We start from the raw sequence: 17,395 nt of genomic DNA on the forward strand, positions 1-17,395 counted from the left end.
GCGTCGGACAGCGCCGCGGCGTCGGCCTCGCGCGCGGCGGACAGGTCGTCCAGCAGCCGCTGCAGCTCGGCGGCGCGCTCGCTGCCCGCGCTCGCGCCCGCGCGCTCGGACGCCGCCGCGGAGCGCAGGCGCTGGGCCTGCCGGGGAGATGGGAAATTGCCAGTTTGTGTGGCTAAACAAGTCACACCATGTTCACTCTACTTGGAAGGTCTTGGCAACCTAGTCATAGGGCCGACCCACTCTGTTGCGGCGCAGATGCGGGCTGCCCCCGCCTACAACGGAGCCGGAAGGGCGGGGGGGCTGGGGGTTGAGGAGGCTGGCGAGCGTGCGTGCGTGCGTGAGTGCGGCAGCAATCTGTCGCACCTCCGCGTTGGCGGCTGCCAGGCGCTCTGCCAGTACCCTGGCTTCCCGCTGGGCGTCTTCCAGCGCGCCCTGCAGCGCCTGCGGTCAACAAAAGGCAGGGGGCCGGCCGGGGGCCGGTGGAGAAGCAGGCGCTGCAGTCGGTCCGGGAGATTCCGCTGCACCTGGGCTTTCATTCTTCGCAACCCGACAAGCACTCGGGTTTGCAAGCCGATGCGGATGCATACAACACAATCACTCCAGGAAGTACGAGAAGTTGTAAAATCTGGAATGGTGACTGCAGACCTGCCCCATCTGTTCCCCACCCTCGTTTTTGATCGAGACTCTTAAGTGCCGCCGGCTGCGCGCCCCCACACACCTGCTGCTGCGCCTCCCCCGCCGCGCGCGACGCGAGCGCGCCCGCCGCCTCCGCCAGCGCGGCCGCGCCGTCCTGCAGCCGCGCCTCTAGCAGCTCGCACGCATCCTTGGACTCCTATTGATGGGTCCGAGGCAATCGCGACGGGCCGCATGATGCAACGAGGTTGGTGACCAAGAGGCAGATCACGGTTGTTTTGGAGCTTTGTGTTGTGTGATGGATAGGTATTGTCATGAGGACGCAGTATGCAGGGAGTAGCAGGTGGGGTCGTCATAAAGGCACTGGACCTGCCCTCCAATTGTGGTGAATCAGAGGCTGCTGGGCAGTTGGGATCTCCCCGCATGTGCCGCGCGCGCAGAGCACAAGCTGCACACCGACCCCAACGCCGCCGCATCAGGGCGGCGCCGCGGCCGCCACGGCGTGGCGCAGCAGTGCACGGCGGGCGGCGCGTGTGTTTGCGCTGGCGGCCTCGCCTTGAGCTCCTGCTCAAGCCGCCGCTGCCGCCCCTCCGCCTCGGCCGCCCGCGCCGCCAGCGACTCGCAGCGCTCCTGCTCGCGCCGCAGCTGGCCCAGAAGCGCCTCCGCTTGCGCCTGATGGTTCGGGGCCCCGCGTAAACGCAGCCACAGGCGCGCCATCGCAGAGGGGCGGTTGGTTGGGAGGAGCGCTTGGATTCTGGAGAGCCCTGCACCACGGCTGCAGCAAACATGGCAGGGGGCTGCTTAGGGCCGCGAGCGCGGCCGCGGGCGCGAGGAAAGCGGCGACGAGTCATGCAGGCCTGCGCAGCAGGCGCGTGAGGGCGCGGCGTGGCGGGCGCAGATGGCGCGGGGGCGCATGCGGGCGCGCACACCTGCAGCTGCGTGTGTGACGCGCTAGTGGCGTCCAGGTCAGCGCTGCTGAGCAGCCGCGCCTGGTTGGCGTCCTGGGAAACAAAAAGCAGTGCGGGGGGCGTTGCGGATATCTATATTCTCAGTTATAGGTCGCAGGCGGGCCTGCTGCTTGGTGGCGGTACTGACATCAGCGGCTGCGGCCTCTCCAATGGTGCCCAAGCGGCCTTTCGGGGGCAGACGCCAAACACGAGCGTTTCGTCCCACAGAGCTTGCTGCTGGCCAAGCCCACTCCAAGCACCGCCAAAGGCAGATTCCAACGCCCGTGCGGCAGCGCCCCTGCCCGCACCCGCAGCTGCCGCTGCAGCTCCTCCGCCCGCGCCTCCGCCGCCGCCGCGCCGCCCTCGAGCCGCCGCCGTGCGGCCTCGGCCTCCGACGCGCGCCGCTCCAGTGCTGCGGCCGCCGCGCGCAGCTTCACCAGGTCCGACCGCTCGGCTTCCAGCTTCTCGGCGGCTTCCGCCACCCTCCTCTCGGCGCTGTCGCGCGATTCGGCGAGCTGCTCGCGCGCGGCGCTCGCGTCTGCGACTCGGTTTGCGGTGCGCCGGCGTCACAGGCCGGTGACTTGGGGCCCCTTCCCGATTGCTGACCGCAAGACCGCAAGCAGGCTTACCAGCAGAGCGAGCATGCAGACAAGGGCAGCTTCCCAGCAGCTGCAGCGCCAACCCCCTGGTCCCCCACCTGAGAGCTCCTGCTTCAGCCGCTTGATTATGCCGTGCAGCGCTGCCGCCTCTTCGCCTGCACGTGCGCCATGAAGCAAGGTCACTCAACGGCGTCGCCATTGAGCGCAGTGTCGGGGCACAGCCGCCCGCTGGGACTGCCGGCCAGGCAGCATGACATGCACCGGCGTCAAGCTTAAGTAACAGGCTCGTCATTACAGAGGTGGCGGCGCTGCCCATCCCTGCGTCGCCGCCCTCACCTGAAACCCCCGCCTCCGCCGCCGCGCCGCCCGCCGCCGCCGCCGCCCCCGCGCCATCGCCCGGCCCCGCCGGCGCCACGGCGGCGGCGGCCGCAGCGGCCGTGTCGCCGCGCGAATGCGCTTCATCCAACAAGAACTGCAAGTGCTCCGCGTCTGACGCCAGCCGCGACGCGCGCGCACGCGCCTCGTCCCTACGGGCGACCCGGGCAAACACGGCAGCCGCGTCGGGTGCAGGGCGAGCCTACTTTTGGTGCGTGGGCCGTCGACCGCGGCCGAGCGCATGCATTTGGGGGCGTGGGCTCCTGGGGCGTTCAGCAGGTTGTGCGCCTGTGCGCCCGCTGCGCCTGCTTGCGCCAGTCTCGGGAGCGGGTCAAAGTCGCGAGGCGTGCGTTGCGGTGCCCCGCGCCGCTTGCCTCTCTGCAGCAGCGGCGCGCAGCTCGCCTTCCAGCTGCGCGTGCTCCTCCCTGGCCCGCGCCAGCGCCCGCGCCGCCTCCGACGCCTGAGGGGCGGGCGTGTCAAGGGGCGGCCGGAATTTCAGCGGTTGGGGTTCTAGCTGGCAGCCTGAGGCAGTGTCCCCTCCAGCGGGGAGTTGGGGCGTTGACCTAGTCAAACAATGCCCCCCCCCCCCCCCCCCCCGACGCTGCTGGCGCTAGGCGGCGTGGCGCCGGCGGTCCCAACGGGCCCCTTCTGCCGGCCCCACGCATGTCCAGCACCAAACGTCGCTCCTTCCCCTCCTGCGCCTCCACCCCTCAACCAAACAGCCGTCCCTTTTCCATCAGCTGGGCTCGCCCTCGTCAGCGGTCACGTGAACCAGCCACGCGGGGCCAGGCGCCACGCGCAGCCTCGACCGCTGCGCGCTCACCGCAGCGACCGCCGTGTCGACCTCCTGCCCCGCCGCTGCCCCCGCGCGCGCGTGCTGCACCTCCAGCCGCTGCAGCTCGAGCTGAAGCCGGGACACGTCCCTGGCCACCCCTGGGAGCAGAGCCGAGGACCACGGCACGTGTGGTGTGATATGGGTGAGGGGCGGACTGGGGTTGGGCGGCGTCACCGGGCCGGGGCGGCATTTGAAGCAGGGCGGGGGCCGGCGCGTCTGAGGAATGGCGGCGAGGGACAGAAGATGCCCGAAGGTTGAGGCTGACAGGCCGATCCCTCATGACCGCCGGGCGTTTGAAGCTGCCACGAGTCTCCCGCAGCTCCCAGTTGCTGCCTTTCAACCGCTCCGTGCTGCTTTGGCCAGGCGGCGTGCACCTCAAACATATGAGATTTTGCAACCCCCACGCGCCAAGAACAGAGCTGCGCCGCCCGAAGGCCGGCCGCGGCGCGGGGCGCACCCGCGTTTTCGCGCATCACGGCCCTCAGCCGCTCCTCCGCCTCCGCGCGCCCCCTCTCCGCGGCGCCCAGCGCCGCGCGCAGCTTCGCGCCATCAGAAGCTTCGCCCCGCAGCTGCGCCAGCTCGGACCCAAGGGCGTCGACCTGGGGCGGTTGGGGGGCGCCCGTGATTTCAAAGATGATTGCGGTGGTTTTTTCTGTGGTGGTTATCTACATTGGTGATCAAGGCAAATTGAGGTGATTGTTGCGACTGTGGCGTCGCTTATTGTGCTCGCTGTCAGACTGCACGGCTCTTGAGCTTCAGCCCGCCCGCTCTGCAAAGGCTCATGCCCACGGCCGGCCGCAGCGGCCCCAGCAGCGGCAGCGGGGGCCCTGATGTTTGCACAGACGGGACCGCAAAAGGCGTGGCCTCGCGCCGGCTGCTGCCCTTGCACCCCGAGCTGCCGCGCTTGTCGCCGCTTCGTCGAGTGCAGCCAAGCGGTCGCCATTCAGTCCCTGGCATATGCGGGGTTCCACCCCGTTTCCTTCCCACCTTAATTGCAGACCTTTGCACTGTGCGTTCATTGAGTGCTGCACCCCAATCAGCGAGCAACGCGCACGCACCACCCCTGACATCAGCACCGCCGCTATTGCCTCTTACACGCGCCATGTCCGCCAACCCTCCATATCGCGACTCCCCCCTCGAATTGAATCGAGTGCCCAACTCGCCGAGCTGACCTTCCCAGAGGCGCCCTCACCTGCTTGGGCAGCACATCCGCCATCCCTCGCTGATGTCAGCGCCGTCGCGCTGGCCTCCTTCACCCCACCCACCCAACCAAACGGCCTCAGGGGCGCCCGCACCTGCATGTTGAGGACAAGCCCTACCCCCGTGCTGATGTCAGCGCCGCCCCCTTCCCCTGCACCGCTCAACTCGCACCCCGCCCACGCAACCCCCCCCCTTAAACCCTCCACCCAAGGGGCGCCCGCACCTGCTTGTTGAGCGCCAGCACAACCTCCTCGCTGACATCAGCGCGCCGCTCCAGCGCCAGCCGGTCGACGTCCGGCCCCGCCCCTAGGCGCCCAGCCAGCCGCGCGATCTCCGAGTCCCGCGCCGCCACCGAGCGCCGCGCGGCCTCCAGCGCGGCGGAGAGCTCCAAGGCCTGGGTGGCGAGTGACGTGCGGCGGTGACAAAGGGCAGTGACACAGGGGGGAAGACAAGCGACGGTGACACGGGGCGGTGACCCTCGCGGTGACACTCAGGGGTGGCACGCCGCGGCGATACGCCGCCGCGGCACACAGCGGTGACGCGGCCCCAATACAGGAACCAGGCTGGCTGAGAAGCGGGGCGATGCTCAACGCCATCAAGTCGGTGAGCTTCGAAAGGGACGTGCAACGCCGGTGGGGACAGCAAGGGGGCGAGCTGGTGCGCCACGGCTGCACGGTACGCAGAGGGCCGCGCGTGCTTGGCTGTGTTTGTGGACCGCCCCGGACCCACACCCGCACCTGCTGCTCGCGCTCCTCCAGCTGCCGCTGCAGCGACTCGATCCGCGCGTCGGCTGCCCGCTGAAGCTCCAGCATCGCCGGCGCCGGCCGGGCCCGCCGCACGGGCGAGGCGGCTGCGCAGGGCAGGGGCGAAGAAGTCGCAAGTCGCACAGCAGATTTGGGCCGCCGCCGCATGCTTCCGGCGTGGCCGAGCGCTGCACATGCATGCGCCACGTCAACCCACAGCTGCCGGCAGTCCAGCTTCAGCGAAACGCCCTCCAGCCTGGAAAACAACCTATCCACATGCAGAAACGCCATGAAAGCAGCTGTGCCCACCTATAGCCTTGGGCTGCACGATCTTCAATGAGTCGTCGATGGGCTCAGTCACGCCCCCCTTGGCGCGCCGCTCCCCGAGCTTGATGAGCTCCGCCACCCGCTTTTTGAGGCCTGCATTCTCTCGCTCCAAGGAATCATACCTTGGCGGATTGGCATACCGTAGGATTTGATGGGTGGGCGGCCGAAGCGTCGAGGGAGGCGCAGCGGGGCTGGAGGCGTGGCGCGGCCACGGCGCGAGGAGCAATTGAGGGGCGCACGGCGGGCGCGCGACTGGGCGCGCGAAGCAATGGCAATTCTGGTGACATGCCCGGCGGCGGCGACTGGGGGAGGAGCGCCGCCGCGGCCGCCGCGGCCGGCGCCCTGCGCTCCGCTGCTCACCGCCCGACCGCCTGCGCCTTCCAGTACGTCAGCTCCGCCACGCGGTCCTCTAGGCGCTTCGCGGTCGTGTAGGCGTCGCGCTGGGGGGGTCGGCGCACAGCAGGTGCAGACTCACGCGCGGCACCATTTCAGTTTTTTCGCAATTCGCGCCGGAGCTGTGCAGGTTCAGCTGTGCATGAGCAGCCTGCAAGATTCACATCCGCCACGCAGTTGCTTGCCGCTGCGCTGAAGCGCGCTGGAGCCGTGCGGTCGCGCTGCTTTGCCGGAGCGGGGAGCTGGCGGGCTGACTTGTCGGCGGGAGCGCACCCGCAACGCCTCTGCCTGCTCGCCGGCCTGTATGAGCTGTGAGTGCAGCGCGCTGTTCTCATTGGCGAGCCGGGTGCAGTCCTGCTTGACGATCTCGAGCTGAGCGGGGGCGGGTGCGGTTACGCACGGCGGGCCCCGCGGGCGCGGGCGAGGGTTTGAATGCGTGCACCAGCTGTTGGCAGCGTCAGGGCGCGTAAGACGCGTGTGCGACGACCTGAGGGTTTGACATAGGCTGTGACGTTCATCCCCGCTGCTGTTCAGATAGGTACATGCAGCGGCGCAATCGGCGCAGCACGGCACGGTGCCGCTCACCTTGGTGTTGAACGCCGAGATTTCCTGCGCATACTTTGCCGACTGGAGTTTGACACTGCGATAGCTGTCCGTCGTCCGTACAAGGTCTTCGACTAGTTTTACAACCAGCGGGGCAGAGGCCGCGTCCAGCCTTTCGGTGTAGTTCAGGGCCTCCAGCTTCCGCCGCAAGAGAACAAGACTCCGTTCATCCATCATGCTTAAGGACATAAAAGCAATATGCCACCTGCCGGGCGCGGTCAGATATCAGATCAGGGCACCCGCCATTTGAGCTGGACATGATATCAAAATCATAGCGCCGGCATCATCGACAAATACCTCTGGTGGTGGAGTCGTGCTTAGGGTGGCAGCTTTGGACTGGCTAGGGAAGCTGCCGCTGGTGTCACTGTTTGAATCTGCGACACGTGTAGCGCAGAGGTGTGTGCGTGGGTGGGCACTGCCGATGTCAAGCCATAATGCATGCGCTCACGCATGATTTAACCACCCATTCCGCTGCTACTGCAGTGCAGTGGAGGGTCAGGACGGGCGGTTTGTCATGGCTGTCGGTGCGACTTGCAACGCGGCTTAGCCCTGGTTGTTTGCAGTCCTGCCTGGATGGGTTTGTGCTGCAATTGCATTGCCCATGTGCAGGACTTCAGCATGACTTTCTGGTTATGCTCCGTGCATAGGTTGCACCTGTTTGGTTCATCTGCATTTATGATAGAAGGCATCAGAAAATTCTGCACTGCCATACTGTATTGTACAGCACTGCTGCACACATCACCTGCACAATGGGGCCGCAGTGCTGCGCGTAACTGCCAGTACACCCACCATACAAGCCCCAGCACAAGCACAGAAGGATCTTGTTTTAGACAGAGCGTTGATTTTGCATGACCCCAGCATTCTGACCGCACGTGTTGTGGCCTGCAGTATGCCCCCTAGGTTGAACTTCAACCCATCCTTGAATGATGGGTTGTGCGCAGGCATCCTGCTCGTCGACACGCGAAGTGGTGCATGACACCCCAGCAGGGAACAGCAGGCCCGTTGGCTTTGTACAAAATGAATCACTGAGATAATCCACAAGCTCTTCTACATGATTACAGAACCTGAGAGCAGTGTCACACATGCGAGTGAAACCTCCGGAATGGATGGCGTGAATAGATGGCGATGGAGTTACTGAGGCATTGTACACAATATTTCGAACATTTTTCTCTCAAGCGTTGAGTGATCAGTTGGCTGACCATTTGTTTTTCTGGGGAATCGTCTGCCCGAAGTGGGCTTGCAAATGGAGGCGGGGGAGTACCAGAGCATCCCAAACTTCACGCAAGACTCAGCTCTATGCGGCATCAGGTTGCTTGGACAGAGCCTGCAGGGCTTGGAGCGAGTGCGTCAAGCCCGTGCTCCCGAATGCTGCAGCACAGCGGAGGATGAGGGCAAGCCGCCATCACCGAGCAGCACCACCCAACATCAGCCCGCCCCATGGGTCCGTCATCACCAGGCACCAACGGTTGTGCAGCTTAAGGCACCGTTGGAAGGTGGGCGCAGCGCAGCAATGATGAGTGCATGCCTTCGCCAGGACTGTGCACACAGCAATAACAGCACTTCAGCAGATTTGCAGCCTGAACAACAACCTGTGATGCAAATTCCAGGGAGTGTTCAGCTTCGCAGTCATGCATGATGACCTTTCTTGTGCTGCTGCTTTCTTGCAAGCGCTCCGCAGAGTGCCCCCATGCATCTGCCGAGGCCATATCTGCAGCATTCAGCCCAATCGCCTGCGCCGGCATCAGGTCGCTGCCAGATGCGCTACGGCCAGGGTTCAGGGAAGTGATGTACGCCCAGCTCATCCGGCTAGGTGCGGCGGCACTGGTGGTGAAAAGCAGGTTTGGAAATGGGACGATCGCGGTACCGTATTGCTGGGCAAAGAACGGCCAGGGGAGTCTGTGCTTGGCTTCGCCCTGCAGGTGGGAGGTCGTTTGGGCAACGTCAGATGTCATCGCAACTGCATCAGTGAAGCAAGGGCGTGCCTAACAACCTTTTGTGACTTGCAATCAAGGCGCCTGATGCCTTGCTTGCAAACACACGCAGGACGTGTTGCAGTCGAGCAGCTGCGCGCCAGCCACAAGCCCGCCGGCAGCACCAGCGTCTCCCAAGGTTTCAGGCGACGGCAGCAGCAGCAGCAGCAGCAGCAGCAGCAGCAGCAGCAGCAGCAGCAGCAGCAGCAGCAGCAGCAGCATCAACAACAGGCTGCACCGCGGGGCCTGCATGGCAGCAGTCTGGCAGGCGTGTCGCGGCAGCAGCAAAGCGTTTCATCTGTTGCAACGGGGCAGCCTCCCGGTCGCTTCAGCAGCAATTACGGGCTCTTCAGCACCTTCGGGCACCTTGCCAGCGAGTACGAGCGGGCGGCGCAGGCAATCAGCCATGCGCGGCTAGAGCACAAGGCCAATCAGGCGCAGGTATGTTTGTTCAGGCTGTCCTGGGGCCGAGACTGCTGCCATGCACCAGGAGCAGGCAGCGGTGCTGCGGGAGCGGGTGCAAAGTACTGCGGATGGTTTGGCCAGCAAACATGTTCTTGCTGGGATTGCCTGGTGACATAACGAGGGTGCAATGCGGGAGCATCGTTGGAAATCCAACACCCCACATGCACGTGCGCTGCGCGCGCTGTGCACCCATTGCTCCTCGCAGGTGTGCGGGTCTGATTTTGTGGTGCGTTCCTGCCCCCTCGGACTCAAGGGGGTCCCTGCTTTTGCAGAGTTCTCGTTCGACAGCCGCCCCTTTGTGGAGACAGACCATCTTGGCCGCCCCTGCCCAGACACAGCCCAGCAGGTGCGAGGTTGAAGCTGCGCAGCCAACCAACGCTTGCATCTGCAGCCCCGCCCCACAGCAAGCGGGTCAACAGCAATGCTGCATATTGTGGCTGAGTTTTTTTGTTGGGACAACTGATCGTCATTAACGAAATTGGACCCCCACCCCTCTGTCCCGGCCCCCTCCAGATGGCAGCCGCCCCCAGGTATGGCATGTTCTTGCCAGCCGGCGGCCGCGCGCCTTCTCCGAGCGCCACGCTCAAGAGCCAGGCAGGCGACTTGCTGGCGCAGCTGGGCCGTCAGATCGGGCGCGACTTTCCCGCCAGTTTCTTGCAGGTGAGAGAACAGTCTTTGGAAGAGTAACAACGGGCAATCTAAGCGGAATGAGGCTGTAAAAGCCTACTCACCAGGGCAGGTGCTCATGTATGACCGCTGATTTCTTGCATTGAATTTTATACGCGTTGATGTATTGCTGGCAGTGCATCGCCATGCTCAAATGTCAGCCGCTGCCGCCTGCTGCCCAGCTCAAGCTTTGTTCCAATTCTTCTGAGAGCTGGTTTTGGTGTGTCGCGTCATTTACGCTCTGTGTTTGCTCAAGCCGCAGCATCGTCGCCTCACACAGAATTCATGTCCCACCAGCTGCATTGGCAGCAGACCTTGCGCCAGCTGTGCTGGCAGCAAACCTTGCGCCAGCTGTGCTGGCAGCAGACCCTGCGCCAGCTGTGCTGGCAGCAGACCTTGCTCGACTCAACACTCATGCGCACGCAGGCATTCCAGGACTCGCGGGGCGCGATTGTTGTCAGCTTTGCTCGCACCGCGGCCGCCGCTGAAGGAGACTGCACCTCCTACATGAACCGGCTGGCCAAGGCGGGCCCCTTGGCTCTGCAATTCAGGTGTGCTGGTTGCAAACGCAAAGACGCGGCATATGCCGTTCAAAGGCGCGATATCATATTCGAAACAATCGGCAAGATTTTCGGACGCACTGCTCAACGGCCAAGCGCAGATGTGTGCGCAAGGCATGCAGGCAAGGCATGACAGCCATGTGGTTGCGTCAACCCACCCGCACACTTCACAGGCTATGCAAGGACCCTTCCCGCTGGGGTTTCGTGGAGGACGAGGGGGACACCGCCTTCTATGCCCTGTGGCCTCCTTGGTCGCCGCACCGGCCAGAGCTGCCTGATGCGCTCGCCCGGCCGCAGCTGCCGCCGCCGCCCCCGCCCGAGGACGGGCAGGACGACGAGGCAGGGCCAGTGCTGCGGCGGGCAGCAACCGAGGCGCGGGGTATGGGACTTGGGGTGGGCATCCGGGGACTGCTTTAGATTCAGCTTTGGATAGGAACTTGCTCGACAAGCTGTAATGAAATGAATCTGTCTTTCGGCCGTGCACTGGCGAAGAGAACACGCAGGGTTTTGAGAAACAGTGTTGTATTGCTTGTATGGTTGTGGTCCAACAAGCGCTAGGTATTTACAAGACTTGAGAGCACAGTTATTTGATTACTTATAGTGTAGCCATACTCCGCGGTTGATTGCCTCTGGGCTTGTCAACGCGTTCTAGCTGGTCAAACCTGGGTTGACCCAAGATTGGCCAGACCAAGAATGGACCCAAAGTCTGCCTGTGAGTCTGATCGGTTCAAGTAGGCTGGTGTATCACGCAAAAAGGTGTGTGGCTGTGGTACAGGGCCCCTGCGGCCTTATCTGGGAACCTTGGCGGGACTTGTGAAGGTTGGCAGCTGCCGTCCTTGCTGTCCTTGTACCTGTATACATTGCAATTCGGTATTAAGACGGCCGCACATAATAACGCTGCAGCGGCCTACACACACAGTCTACCCTGCCGAGAACAACCTTGAACTTTCGTGCAGCTCGTTAGGCCTCTTGCCGTCCTACCCGGATCTCGAAGCACGCGACTGATGACAGCAGGACGCTTCATGGTGCTCGCGGCATGCGCGGTCATCATGCTGCTGAGCGGCAGCGCCCTGGCAGTCGCGCAACCACCCTGCAAGGTAAGTGTTGGCTCTACTTAGGTGCCACCACTGGGTGCCCCGCCCAACGGCCCCACACTTGCCAGCAAGCATTACTGCTGTGCGGAGTGGCAGCTCAAACAACCTTTGTGCGCATGTCTGCAGATCTACAAGACGTTTGTGCCTTCAACCACCACCAGCAGCATCATTGTTCCTGATGATTTTGAGGTGCGGTGACTAGGCTGTGCGCCTCGCAGCAGGACTTTGTGAGACGGCTTTGCGCAGGGTGGACAACGAGTGCAGCTGCCATCTGAACGTCTTGCAGCTTGTGGTGCTGGCAGCGGTTGGCGCTGGGTAGCTACCACATGCGCAAAGTAGCGCGGTGCGCCCGCCGGCCGGCAACTAATTCGCAGATTGCGGCAGCTGGCATCAGCAGGCTCGGCCACATAATCACTATGTCGAATTCGACCATGAGCGATACGCACACGTCCTGCTTGAATCCCGCATCCGCAGGTGGCGAGCGTCAAGGTGATGGGCGCGGCTGCAGGAGAGGTCACGCACGGCGCCACCCCGGCGGTCGCCCTCCCGCTCGCCGAGGGGTCGTTTGCCAAGTCAAGGTCCTCCGGCCAGTGGACCCTGCGCGGCCAGGACAAGTGAGCCATTGATTAGCGGGCGCTGCAGGGGGAGGGGCCGGGGCTGCACAGCTGGCGCGCAGCCCGGTCGGCCGTGACGCGGTTTCCTTGTCTTGAGGTCGTGCGAGGCCGGGCGGGGACTGGCTGGGTTGGTGCGCTTGGTTCCTATCAAGTATTGTATGCCGCTCGGCATGCATGAATCTGTAGAAGAGTGCAACTTGAACCGGGATCCAACCCCGCTCATCAAGTTTGCCGCACCTCCGTCCCATGCCTGCCCCTCCCTCCTCAGCGCCATCATCAGCACCTGGGCCCTGCTGCTGTGCCCTGCCGCAACGGTGGCAGCTGAGGTGAGCACATAGATAGAGGACCAGGACATTGCACTACTGCTGTATGGCGACAATGGCAGATCAATCGAAGCGGTCAGCAGAATAGGTGCCTGGGCAATACTTAGCAGGCACTGTGCCGTCTTTAGGCGTGGGCCTCGGATTTGCTGATGCAATTGCTGCATTCGCTGCATCACACCGTGCAGGACGGCTCCGACGACAGTACAGTGTCTGAGGTGAGAGGCACCATGCCCACCACCAAGGGGAACCGGCATGCGCATGTGGCCTTAAAAGGCTGCGCCAGGCAACACAGCTGTGGATGGTGCAGCACGCTTGGAGTGGATAGCCGGCTCTCAGCTTGATGTGTTCCAGCCAGCACAGCACCAGATTTTATCCATGTATCCCAGCAGCAAACGACGTGCCCTTCCCCCCCCCCCCACACACACACACTGACCCTCTCTTGCCGCTGCTTCTCAATTCAACCCAGGTCCCCGCAGCCAGCACCCGCGTTGCCGCCGCCGCCGGTGCCGCGGACGCCGCCGCCCCCTCGGCCGCCGGCGCCATCGGCTTCGTCCAGGACAAGCGCGAGATCAGCCAGGAGGCCAAGAAGGCCGCCTTCAACAACGCGGTCAACTACTTCACGGAGCTGTCAAACGTGAACGCTGAGAAGGTCAACAACGCGCTGCTCGCCGCGATCGCGGTCGTCGACAACAGCACCGCATCGGCGCGCAGCGCGATCTCGACCCTTGGGAAGGGCCTGACGGCCAAGGCTGTGGACCTCAAATCTGGCGGCGGGTCGCTCCTTGACAAGGTCGGTAGCAAGGATGGCGCGGGCGGTTGCACGCCAGTTGTTTGCAGGCGCTGGGTGTTGCAGGGGTTGGCTTGACCAATACCAGCACTATCAGGGCGCAGCGGCACAATGTGCGGGATTGCACCTGGCCGATTGACATTCCAACACGCACACGGCTCAGCGCGTGCGCTGCATGACGTTCATCACCTGCCGTACGACCGGCGCGCGGGCCATTGCAAACGGTCCCACGCAGGTCGGTGCCCTGAAGCAGGCGGGCGCGAACGAGGTGGCCAAGAAGGTCGAGAACGTCGCCGCCATGACCGCCGGCCTCGCGACTGCCGCTGGCTCCGCGACTTCCGACGCCGCCAACGTGGCAGGCACCGCCGGGGAGCTGTTCAAGCGCGCGGCGCAGGGCGTGTTTGGCGTGTACACGACCAAGGAGGGGCTGGCGAAGGCGCAGGTGCGGGTGCAGGCGGGCGGGGCCGCGGCCCCAGGGGATCTAAGTAGCTACCCTGAAACACAGGCGGCCGGCTTTGCGTCCGTCTTGGTCGGGGATGCGGCACCGGGGCGGAACTGATTGGCAGACTGGCTGCTCTACCAGTTGCCCATGCAGTGCGTGTGCTGCTGCCTGTGCCACCCGGGCAAAATTATTGGACCCTTTCATACCCCAGCACCGCAAACCTCCGCCGTTGCCTGGGTGCTTGGCCTGCCTGCCACCTGCCCATCGTGTTCTTTGCCAACCATCATGCTCCCTCTCTTGACCGGGGCACGTCCTGCGTCCTCAACCTCCCCCCCCCCCAAAACCAACCAGCTTGACGCCATGGTGGCCAACCACGTTGACAAGCTTAACTCCCTGGTGGGCGCCGGCACAAAGTCCCTCGAGAGCATCAAAGCCGGCAAGGGGCCGCTCACTGTCAATGGCATCGAGTTCCAGCAGGTGGGTCCAAGCGCAAGGGTGCGTTCCCTGCTGTGTTGCACTGGCCTGAAAGAAACAAACAAACAAACAAGCATTGCATTGCTCTTCTTGCAGCATCCCGTGTCCACGCTTTTTGCATGTCGCAAACCCTCCCTCATTCGTCCCCCCGTCACTGATTTCATGCCTTCTGGCCAATGCAGGCCAAGCTGGAGGCCTTCTCGGCCGCCCTTGAGCGCGTCGCCGCCGCCATCCAGCGCGCCCCCACCCCCTCCGACATGGCGCTCAAGTCCCTCCAGTTCGGCCAGAGCGCGCTGGCTAATTCGACCTCCAAGCTGCTGGCGGGCATCTCCAAATTCCACAGCTTGATGGGCAGCGTGTTCCCTGCCGTCAAGCAGATGGGCTGAAGGGGGCCGGCGGCGCACGGACGGCGTAGAGGCACGGGTTGTTGTGAGGCTTGGTAGGGTGGGGGTTGGCTGGGGCTCGGGGCGATCTTGGGCTCGGAGTGAGGTGGGGTTGGGTGCAGCTGCTGCGACAAGCGGGGTGCCGCGTGGTGCGATCCAATCATGTGATCGTGCCGTTTACTAATGGGTGATGGCCGCATTGTTTTCTGTGTAGTCGTATCAAGGGACCTGCAAGCGCGACACTTGTGTAAAGTACTGCCTGTTAGGCCTCTGAACCCCATGAGCAAGCGGCGGAGCGTGGGAGGTGCATGGCAGGCTAGCCATTGGCACTTCAGCCCAGATAGAAACGCTGAATGCGTTAGTCATGCGGCTGAACCGCATGCGATGGCATTTACAGCCAGGTGCTGATCATACTGCTCAGAGATCAGAGACTGCAGCGGGTGAGTGTGAAGCTTCGGGAAGTCGGACGAGATGGATGATGTCACTTTTGGTCATCCGGAACCAAATGTCGTTTTGCCCCGCTTGTGATCCTCATGATATTTGATTGCTGCTATTCCTGATAGACAGGCTGTGACGCCTCGGAGCCCGTGACAACCAGCTTCAACCGCGTCAGCGGCCTTCGTTCCTGAGTTCCCGGCCTGGGGCTCGGGGCAACCGCATTGTGTTGCAGCATTCTAGACAGCGCAATGAGCACGAGTCAGCCCCCCGCCTCTCCAAGCAGGGGCGGCGACGAAGCCGATCCGGGACCGCGCAGCGCCGCGCACTCTGACGGCCTGCTTGTCGAGCGTGTGGGTCCGCCAGACGATCTGCGCAAAAGCGCAGGCCTTGACACGTACCTAGACTCCCTAAGTGGCAAGGTGTTTCGGCCGTCAGCCGGAGACGCAGGTGCGAGGGGGCGGGGGCTGCCCGGCGCACGCTGTTTCAATGTGTGAGATCATGGCGGGGTTGGGAGTCGAGGAGCCGCGCACACACATGCGCACACGCGCGTGTAGCAGTTGTGGCATGTATTCTTACCCCGTAAAGGTTGCCAAGCAGCAGGCTCACATGTACCACAGCTTCAAACTCGTGCAGCGGTGCAGGTCCTGAAATGCTCATCCTCCCCCCCTCCGGATGCCACCCAACCCGCCTCGCCGTCCGCCATCCGCCGACGCCGACCGCAGTGGCTTTCAGCTGCCGCGTGCTGTCAGAGGGCGGAGATCTGCTGCATGATACCGAGGCGGAGGCGCCGCGCGTCCTGCTGCTGGGAGACCCTCTGGTGAGCGGCGAGGCGCAGCGGATTTTATAGGGCTCGCACTACCGACCCGACTCAATCACTCACATCACGCCCCGCGCCTGCTCGCATGCATGCGGGGGAGATGCTGTAAAAGCTCGCTTCTCAATGACAACAAGCAAGGGGGACGAAACGCTGCGCGTTCGTGCCGGCCAGGGGCTCCCACGGGGCTCGCCACCTGGGCGCGTCTGAATGCGCCCACCCCTGCCGGTTGGCTGCCGCTCGCGCGAGCAGGTGCCTCTCGGCCTGTCAGCGGCGCTGCAGCGGCTCGCGCTCGGGGAGGAGGCGCGCGTGACAATCCCCATGTCGATGCTGGAGCTGGCCTCGGATGGGTCCGGTCAGTGGGTGCACTGCGCATTGGCGTGTCAGGGACCTGACAGGGTTTTGTGGGTTGCGAGCCATGCAGCTGTTTTGCGTTCTGCTGCATCATGAGGAACCCTGTGTGAACGGCGAACCCTGTGTTTGTGACATGTGCGTACAGAACGCCACTTCACGGCACATTCGGCACCCTTGGCAGACGCTTTGGCCGCACCCACACGCACTCCCATTGCCAACACCCTCTCTGAAAGCAGGCCGCTCGCGCGAGATGAAGCTGCTGACCGCGCGGTGCCGCGCCGCCGGCCGCGCCGACGACGACTGCGAAGCCCCTACCGACCAGGACGGCCGCTCCGGCGGCGGATGCGTCAACGGCAGCGGCAGCGGCGGCAGCGGCGTCGACGGCGACGCCAGCCGCGGCGGAAGTGCCCCGGCGGGTGCGGTCGCAGCGGGCCGCTCCACACCACATCAGCAGGAGGGCGGGCCTTCGTCCCCTCGCCCGCCGGCGTCGACAGACGCAGACGTCGCGCCGCAGCCGCAGAGCCCGGTCGGGGCGCAGGGCGTGGGGGCCCCCGACTCAATGGCCTCGACACTAGGCAGCAGGCAGTCGCTGCCGTCCGCAGCCGACGAGTGGGCATCACCCCTGCACAACGGCCGCCGCCTGCCGCCCCCGACCCCCGGCGCGGCCAGTCCCGCGCGCGGCGGCGGCAAGCCGGCGGCGCAGCCCCTGACTGCGGGCGCGGCCGCGCTCTCGGGGCCCGGCGGCGCGCAGCGGGGCGGCAGGGACAGCGGCGGCTCCCCCGTTGGTGCAGCCGTGCGGCGGCTGTCCCCCTCCAGTTGCTGCGGCCCCCACCAAGGGTCACCGCTGCTGCCCGAGGCGCCCCCCGCTGCTCGTCTGAGCGGCGACAGCAGCAGCAGCAGCAGTAGCAGCGGTAGCGACCCATCTGGCATCATCGCTAGTGCTACCGGCCAGCCGCGGCCGGCTGCTGTCGGCCAGGCGGGTCGATCTGGCGGCGCAGACGCTCGCTTGCGGGCGGATGGCAACGGCGGCGGCGGCGGCGCGGCGGCGCAGGCGCAGGGGTCTCCGCAGCACGGCGGCGACGACCGGCGGCGCGCCGGCCACAAGAATGCGAAAGGCGGCGACCACTCGACTGCCTCGGCGGCGGCGAAGTCCGCAGCCGCGACCATGAAGGGCCGTGGGCACAAGGGCCAGTCCAGTGGCGCCGAACCTCAGCTGGAGCTGATGCCGGAGCTCCCAGCCGTCGCCGCGTCCGCCTCCGCCGCGGCCAACGCGGACGCGCGCCTGCGAGACCAGGCTGGCGCCGGCGAAGCGAACGAAGCGGGAGGGGAGGCGGGGGCGGCGGCGGCGGCGGCGGC

The 17,395-nt window shown here is 64.7% G+C and overlaps 2 protein-coding genes across 2 annotated transcripts in view; one reads left to right on the forward strand and one right to left on the reverse strand.

Annotated features, from left to right (window-relative positions):
- The window catches only part of MNEG_0891 (basal body protein), a gene marked incomplete at both ends in the record, with an annotated part of 13,399 nt that extends 6,567 nt beyond the window's left edge, over positions 1 to 6,832 (reverse strand). Inside the window, 18 exons of the mRNA XM_014050623.1 lie at positions 10 to 137; positions 364 to 441; positions 719 to 832; positions 1,090 to 1,305; positions 1,563 to 1,634; positions 1,889 to 2,118; positions 2,278 to 2,334; positions 2,516 to 2,706; positions 3,364 to 3,487; positions 3,847 to 3,988; positions 4,179 to 4,216; positions 4,582 to 4,684; positions 4,813 to 4,983; positions 5,327 to 5,439; positions 5,642 to 5,781; positions 6,020 to 6,099; positions 6,326 to 6,424; positions 6,638 to 6,832. Of these exons, the coding sequence (XP_013906077.1) occupies positions 10 to 137; positions 364 to 441; positions 719 to 832; positions 1,090 to 1,305; positions 1,563 to 1,634; positions 1,889 to 2,118; positions 2,278 to 2,334; positions 2,516 to 2,706; positions 3,364 to 3,487; positions 3,847 to 3,988; positions 4,179 to 4,216; positions 4,582 to 4,684; positions 4,813 to 4,983; positions 5,327 to 5,439; positions 5,642 to 5,781; positions 6,020 to 6,099; positions 6,326 to 6,424; positions 6,638 to 6,832 (2,291 nt within the window). The remainder of the gene's footprint in view (positions 1 to 9; positions 138 to 363; positions 442 to 718; positions 833 to 1,089; positions 1,306 to 1,562; positions 1,635 to 1,888; positions 2,119 to 2,277; positions 2,335 to 2,515; positions 2,707 to 3,363; positions 3,488 to 3,846; positions 3,989 to 4,178; positions 4,217 to 4,581; positions 4,685 to 4,812; positions 4,984 to 5,326; positions 5,440 to 5,641; positions 5,782 to 6,019; positions 6,100 to 6,325; positions 6,425 to 6,637) is intronic.
- A 9,063-nt stretch (positions 6,833 to 15,895) lies between these two features.
- Positions 15,896 to 17,395, forward strand: part of MNEG_0892 (hypothetical protein) — a gene marked incomplete at both ends in the record, with an annotated part of 2,431 nt that continues 931 nt past the window's right edge. The window contains 2 exons of the mRNA XM_014050624.1: positions 15,896 to 16,040; positions 16,276 to 16,455. Coding sequence (XP_013906078.1) covers positions 15,896 to 16,040; positions 16,276 to 16,455 — 325 coding nt within the window. The remainder of the gene's footprint in view (positions 16,041 to 16,275; positions 16,456 to 17,395) is intronic.

This window comes from Monoraphidium neglectum, assembly GCF_000611645.1.
Source record: "Monoraphidium neglectum strain SAG 48.87 unplaced genomic scaffold scaffold00081, whole genome shotgun sequence".
Taxonomy (NCBI): domain Eukaryota; kingdom Viridiplantae; phylum Chlorophyta; class Chlorophyceae; order Sphaeropleales; family Selenastraceae; genus Monoraphidium; species Monoraphidium neglectum.